Genomic DNA, 7,487 nt, shown 5'->3' with positions numbered 1-7,487 from the left:
ATGGGGAGGAGAAGCAGGAATGAGAAATTGGGAATCAGAGGGGTAAGTGGGAGAGAAGGAGGCACCTGCCGGGATAACAGGCCAGGATGAAGTAAATAGAAAATCCTCAGAGCTCCCTTGCTGGGCTCCAGCTGTGGAGAAGGGGGAGGAGAAAACCCTGTGGGACAGGGGAGGAGGGTGAGGGCTCCTCTTAGGAAGTTATTTAAGAGCCAACTGTCTAGTCTTTCCGGAGTCCGTTTGAGGAAGTCCCCGAGGCGCACAGAGCAAGCCCACGCGAGGGCACCTCTGGAGGGGAGTGCCTGCAGGTAAGCTGCCGTCCCTGCACCCTAAGAGCCAGGGGCCCGCTGCGTCCGCCTCCTGCACCTCGGTTTCCTGGGTGAACCCACAAGCGGCTTGCTCTGGGCCCTGTGGCGCCGGTCACAGGCAGTCCCACTTGCCCGATCCTCGCTTCCTGCCCCCAACTCCGCACCTGCCCAGCCCAGCTTCTGAGCGGGACTTCTCTCAGGCTCTCCAAGCAGCTCTCCTGAAGCCGTTGCTTGCTTGGAAGGCCACCAAATGGGGATGGGGGAGTTGGGGGTGCCTCCCCGAGGGACAAGCCCCCTTTCCTCAGGGGAGCAGATTATGGGGCTGGAACACAAAAGGTGAGGGGAGTGGGACCAAGTGAGAACAGCCCCCCCGGCTTGGCTCCCTACTCCTGCGCATCGCCTTCCTCCATCCCAATTTGGAGCTGAACTTCAGCCACTTCTCCTCCTTAGACACGCCCAGAAGCGAGGGCTCCTGCCCGCCGCACTCACCCAGCCAGGCGTGCACCTGGGGCAACCCACTTCTTCCCCTTAGCAGTGTGTCTTCCAACACTGTTCTGCACCCCTAGCGATGCCACAGCCTACCTTTGGTATTTCCCACCAGAGGATGGCTCTCTCCATTAACCCTTTTTCTGTCTTCTCCCTCCCTTCCCCCCTCAGCTCACCAATGACTGTAAATATGTTTATCTATACTTATGGGTACCTATTCACACCTCATGCAAACCCTCCTGTCTCCTTCTCAGACCAAACGCCTTAGGCGTGGTTGTCTTTTCTCTAGCATGTTGTTAGTGTTCCACATGTCTCTGGAACCATCTCTCTACTCTGGTGGCCTCTACAAGGGGGACTCCTCATCTCTTGGGGGTGTGCCTGGTTTTTGAAAATAGCCAAGTCGCCAGGAGTCATGACTGGGTAATCCAGGGGATCAAGGGGGAACCTTCATTGGGCCCAGAAACAAAGTCCCCCTTCATTTGGTTAGTTGGTCAACAAGTACTTACTGGTCACTGACCTTCAGGTGTGTGTTGTTTAAACTGGCTCAGTGCCTGCACAAGCTCCAAAGGCAGGCGAAGCAGGCTTGGAGCATGGGAAATGTTGGCAACCCTGACTTCCTAAGCCTATTGATAGCCCTGTTTAAAACTGCATGCCCAACCTCTCCACCTCCTTATCCTCCTCCATGTGGTTCTGTTTCCAAAGCAGGTCCTACCTCCTCAGACCCCTAACTGGGTTTACTTATGGCTCTTGTCGGGCTCCACCCTAACCCTACCAGACTATAATCTGTCAGAGCAAAAATTCTGTTTTGTTCTCTGATGTATGCCATGTACCTAGATCACAGCCTGGCATGTCGTAGGCCCTCAATAAATATTGGTTGAATTAAATTGCAAATGTGAATGCTTTAGAAGACAACATTTATCTGGACATGGTTGTGTGAGTTTATTCTTAAAAGTGACTTATAATCTCATAAATCTCTATGAAATGAAGATAGATACAGCACATGCATATGGCAGGAAAGATTTCTTGCGAAGATGCTGCTGTAGGATTATGGAAGGTGGGGGAATCCGGGTCTCCACAAATCTTTTAATTTTTATATTTATGTAAATAAACCCCTTTTCTTCTGCTTTCCATATGTTTTGGCACACACAAAATCTCCCCAGGATCCTTGGGGAGCTGTACTCCGTCATTAGACTAATCCTTGCTGCCACTTCTCAGTTTTTATTTATGCAAACCACAAAATGTGTTGCTCAAGTGCTATCACACAGATATGTCTGTTGCTCTATTTTGGAATCCTTGTCTCAAATGTTACTCACTTTCCATGCCTTTTCTGTTGTCTTTTTTTTTTTTTTTTCTGAAGGACCTTGTAAAGTTAAGAATGTCAGAAACCTCCAGAATCGCCTTTGGAGGCAGGAGAGCGGTTCCACCCAATAACTCTAATGCAGCGGAAGATGACCTGCCCACACTGGAGCCTCAGGGCGTGATGCCCCGGGGCGTCAACCTGCAAGGTAGGAGCATACGCCCCCTCCCCACCACTCTGGGTCCAGGCACAGCTGGGCCCTGGCCCCTCTTCCCTGCAGGCAAACATCCTCTGTCTACACTGGGGTTCCCACAAAAGGAAGGCCCCTGTCAATCTCTGGTTTTATAAAGGAAGGAAGCAAAAGCTTTCTTTTAAGTGGTGAAAGCACCAGAGACCCAGAGCCTTGTCCCAGGTCTGCCACTTACTGACCTTGTAACCTCAGGGAAGTTGCTTTGTCTTTCTGCCACTCAACTATTTCCTGTACAAAACCAGAGTGCTGGATTAGCTAGGGCCTCTTCCAGCCCTACTGCTCAACGCTGTAGAGAATTTTCTCTAGCTGGAATATTCCACTTCCAAAATATTGTGGCTGTTTTGATTGTCTGGCTTGCACCTCCTTCTTTCTCCCTCCTCCCTTTTCCATCCATTGCTGTGAATTTCAGAGCCGGGGAGAAGTGCCAGACTCTGACAGTAATAGAGATAGAAGCCCTCTATTTCTCTCCAGAGCAGCCTGGTGAGCTGGCAAGGCAAGCTGCTTCCCCAGCCTCTTGCCTCTGCCTGATCCCTAGAAACCTGCTCCGGGTACAGCAGCCAGCAGTTGACCTCCTCTCAGCCCTGTTAGCGGTGACAAGGCCCAGGTGCCAGCACTGGTTTGGTGATACAGACATCATTCCCCTGGGCCACAACAGGGACATTCAGACTCATGTCCCCGAGTGGCATAGCATTCATGCACCAACATCCAATTTTACTCCTAAGGGTGTTCTGTGCTGGGTTTCACTGGGGATAAAACATCCATTTGCTGGGATAGGTGAGCATGGTCATGCTGCAGCTGTGTGGTTGATTCCCCTCGTTAGAAGGAGACCAATGCCTGAAAGCCCAGACTGATGCATCGCTCCATATAACAAAGGGAAAGGGGAAGTACAGTTTATCCAGCAAGCCAGACACTTGCCCAGGTGTTGTGGACTGGTGTCACTGTGTTACTATCACACTAGATGATTTGATATCAAACAGTGAAATCAGGGAGGTATCCAGTACCATCCAAGTTTGGGAAAAGAGGTTCACAGAACAGAAGGGCATCTTCAGTCAGGTGATAGAGTTTGAGGGGCTAAGATGAACTTGTAGTTCTGAAGTCTCTCTCCCAGCTGGGTGCCACTCTTTAAAACCCAACCATGACAGCCACAGAAGTGGGTTTAAGAGAACTTGCTAATCAACGAGTCCTCATCCTCATGTTATAGGTTAGGAAATAGAGGCTGAAGGTAAGCAGTTGATATTCACTCCTTGCCCAGTCTATGAGTCTTTTTCTTTAAGAATGCAAATAAAATTGAAAAGCCTACAGACATCAAATTATGAAGCAGGTTGCCTTTGTGTATTCCATCTTCTAGCAAAATTCCCCTGTGGTACAGAAGACTCTGGGCCCCTGGAAAGGGGGTGCAGGCACTGGGAGAAGTGGGCAGTAAGAACATGAGGAGTCATGAAATGACACAGCTGCCCTGGCCACATGAGGAGTCAGGACACAGCCACGTTTGCCAGGATTGGTGGGGAAAAATGGGGACCTCTACAAAGGCAGTGCAGGGAAGCAGAGAGCAGAGGCAGAAGACCTGGCTTCTTGCTCCACATCTGCCCCTTCTTGCTCATTCTGGGAAAGTCATATAGGTGCCCAAGCCTCAGTTTCTCCATCAGCAAAATGGAAGCAATGCCTGCTTCACAGATTGTCATGAGCATCTAGTGAGCAGTGTCTATGATCATGTCTGACCCACAGCACATGACCAATAAGTGTTCATTGACTGGGAACGTGCAATTTATCATACCCCAGCGAGGTCAGGAAAACACTCCAGGGAATGCCTGTTTCTATGGGGAATATGTATAACCTGTAGCCCCCATAAATCTGACATCTGAACAAAATGCTACTAGTAAGACATAAAAACTGTCAGAGAAAACGTGTGGGTAGGCCAATTAAGAAAAAAAAATTCTGGGGTTACTGCTTTTGTTGATTTCTGGAGGCAGAGGTGGGGAGCAGCATGACTGAACTATTCTGAAAAATTAGTCATTATTTATTTTGCAGTCATATGTGTCCACAACCCAAGTGACATTCTGGAATATCCATTAGAGGCACTGGCATAAGAGTGTGAATGTCCAGTGACTGTAGAATGAATGAACAAACAGTCAATCACTTGTGAATTGAATGACTCAGATCTAGTGGCATTATAATTTATTATTAATAACGAGCTCCAGATTTCATATATATGCATTCATTTAATATTTTTCACACAGACAAGATAAGTGTTACATGCTCTGGGGATATGGTTTCTGAAGGCCAGAATCATGACAGCAAGTCCCAGACGAGGACAGAAAAAACCTGTCCACACACACATATACCAGCACACAAACCATCGGAACAAGGAGGTCTATCTCCTGGTTACCCTTTGCATTTCATATTTATGTTTAATTGTTCTAAAAACAGGTTTTCTGGCACTATATATCAAATTTTCTCCCTAAGGGACGAAATTTGCTAAGCGACTAAACCTTGGAAAGCATAGTCATTCATTTTTAAAATGCCATCTTCATGCAGTTCACCCAGTGGCCACTAGTGGCCTCTAAGAAGCCTTGTATCCGTGGTCACCAATCTGCGGATGATGACTTTGGCTCCGGAAACACTAGCCCCAAGGGAAACTCTTGTCTCCATTTTTTTCAGTGGCCACTCTTCCCGTTAGCAAGCTGCTCTTGTAATATTGACTGAGAAATGCAGAGAGGCAAGAAGAGCAAGCGGGGGGAAATGGCTGGTTTTTCATTTCTAATAGTTCTGTAGCAGTGAGTCCTGCCCATCACTGTGTGTGATATATACAATGTTATAAGGTATACTGAGTGTATATAGTACCCTTAAGTCATAGCTTTGGTAACATTTGGTTAAGAATTATTTTGGTAAAGTCTATATTTTACAATGTATAAACTCAGGTAAGTTTCCTCTCATGCACACCATGATATTCAAGAAAAAAATGAAATATTTGAGGTGGGCACTGAAATCCCAGTGGTGGGACCAGCCAGTCAGTGGTAGCATTTGACATCCTTGCATGATTTTAGGCATCCTTAATGTCACCCTTTGAATTCAGTTGTAGCCAGGAAAGGTACTGAGACGATCTCCTCAGATTTGGATTTGTATCAGTTTCTAACAGACCACTCTGCAGGCTTAGTTGGTGTTTCTGAAAAATCTCTCCACTGCCTTCCTGGTCTGAAAGGTTATGTGTAGCCGGAAATGTAACATTCCAGAAGAAACCTTATGTTGTTGGTCTGGTTTGGCTTTATATTGTTAACAATAGGTGACCATTTGTAGCAGCAATTGGAATCATTTGACAGTTCTAATGTATTGAATTAAAACTCGACAGCAAGTCTGGCTCTATGAAAAAATTAAACGTAGGTGGGTTCTAGTAGTTTTTCAGGCTAATGGGGTCTTATACCTTCCTGAGACTCTCCTCCATCCCACCACTCCTTGTCAGAATTAAATCAACCAATTAATGATAAGCCTCCTCTTTGTGCAGAGTAAACCTCTCTAGATTGAAGGTCACTGAGACACTTAGAGGCATTCAATGTATGACTGAGAAATGTCCAGCAGCAGTTCCTCCTTTCATTGAGTTCCTGGAAAAATATACACTTGTTTTCACATATGTGTCAGGAGCTGCTCCAGGTTCTCCCTGAGGACATAAAGTTGAGTAAGTCAGTCCCTAGCCTCAAAAAACTGTCAGTGTAGAGACAAAATAAATAAAAGATCATTGCAATTCAGTGTAATAAAGACTGTGACTGTGATTTATGCAAATTTCAGTGAAATAACAGAAATCAATGTCTAGTGGTGTGGTGGAGTGGGGAAGAGGATGAGGAGGGCTTCTTGATGCAAGGATATTGGAGCTAGGACTTAGAGGATGAGTAGGAGTGTTCCTGACAGGCAAGCACATGGAAAAGTGTTTGCAGTAGAGGGAACAGTATGTGCCAAGTGAGGAGTGACTAAAAGACGAAAGAGAAGATACAAGCCTGGGAAAATATGGCAGGTATCACACCATAACAAGACCTTGAGGAGCTTGCTTTCCTCCTGCAGATAATGGGGGACTTGAGAAGGATTCTAATTAGCAGAAATACATAATCAGAATTATGCTTTACAAAGTGGTAAGGAGGGCTGGGCACTGTGGCTCTTGCCTGTAATCCCAGCACTTTGGGAGGCCGAGTTGGGAGATCACCAGGTCAGGAGTTCGAGACCAGCCTGGTCAACATGGTGAAACCCTGTCTCTACTAAAAATACAAAAATTAGCTTGGTGTGGTGGTGGGTGCCTGTAATCCCAGCTACTTGGGAGGCTGAGGCAGGAGAATCACTTGAATCTGGGAGGTGGAGATTGCAGTGAGCCAAGTTTGTGCCATTGCACTCCAGCCTGGGCAACAAGACCAAGACTCTGTTTCAAAAAAAAAAAAAAACAAAACAGGTGTAAGGAGAAAATGGGGAACAGGAGATACATTTGGACGCTGTGGAGATACTCCAGGCTAGAAGAGGAATAGACCAGAGGGATTTTAGCCCCTGGAGGTATGGGGCTCATTTCTCCTGTTCCAGCTTCCTCTGAGCACCTGAGCAATGCTTCAACATTATAGGGTCCAGGACGTATTAATAGCAACACTTTATAAATTAAGCAACTTAAGAAAATGTTTTTAATCATTCTAATTAAGGACACGTTAAAATTCTGGGTACCCAAAAGAAATGTGAGAAAGAAGTCTTTTTCCTGTTTGTTTTTTTTTTAAATAAATAAACAAACCAGTTTCTCTTGGATAGCATTTATGCTTATAGTTTAGTAATACTATTACCAAAAATTGCATGGAGAATTCAGTTCACCAGGGAATTCCTAGAATATAAACCTAAACATTTAACTTATCTCAAGATCCCATCTGTGACAGGTATAATCATTCTCTGAAGAATATTTTACAATCTAGGGAGACAATAATTTACATTTTTTCATATTAGAGAAAGAGTAGGTGGACAGGGAGGCAGTTGCTTCTCCGGAGATTTTTTTCTTTTACAGTTCATTATCCGGCATGTTTGGAATTAGGCTAAATTGTGTTAGGTAGACATTTTGAAAGCTGTCACTTTGAAAGAGCGAGCTGCCAAGTTTCCAGCTACAGTATCTCAAAAAAAAAAAAAAAAAAAAAAAAGG

At 45.8% G+C, this 7,487-nt stretch overlaps 1 protein-coding gene across 2 annotated transcripts in view; it reads left to right on the top strand.

Annotated features, from left to right (window-relative positions):
- The window catches only part of F13A1 (coagulation factor XIII, A1 polypeptide), a 167,260-nt gene continuing 159,773 nt past the window's right edge, over positions 1-7,487 (top strand). Inside the window, exons 1-3 of one of the 2 annotated variants that reach the window (XM_011984597.1) lie at positions 1-91; positions 233-305; positions 2,149-2,296. In XM_011984597.1, coding sequence (XP_011839987.1) covers positions 87-91; positions 233-305; positions 2,149-2,296 — 226 coding nt within the window. In that variant the 5' untranslated portion in view covers positions 1-86. Of the gene's footprint in view, positions 306-2,148; positions 2,297-7,487 lie in introns of both variants that reach the window. The other variant, XM_011984598.1, reaches the window with a different exon arrangement.

The sequence above is a fragment of the Mandrillus leucophaeus genome, unplaced genomic scaffold (assembly GCF_000951045.1).
Source record: "Mandrillus leucophaeus isolate KB7577 unplaced genomic scaffold, Mleu.le_1.0 Scaffold27, whole genome shotgun sequence".
NCBI classification, from domain to species: domain Eukaryota; kingdom Metazoa; phylum Chordata; class Mammalia; order Primates; family Cercopithecidae; genus Mandrillus; species Mandrillus leucophaeus.
Note: the sequence above shows the minus strand (reverse complement) of the source record. Positions and strands in the feature narration are given on the sequence as shown.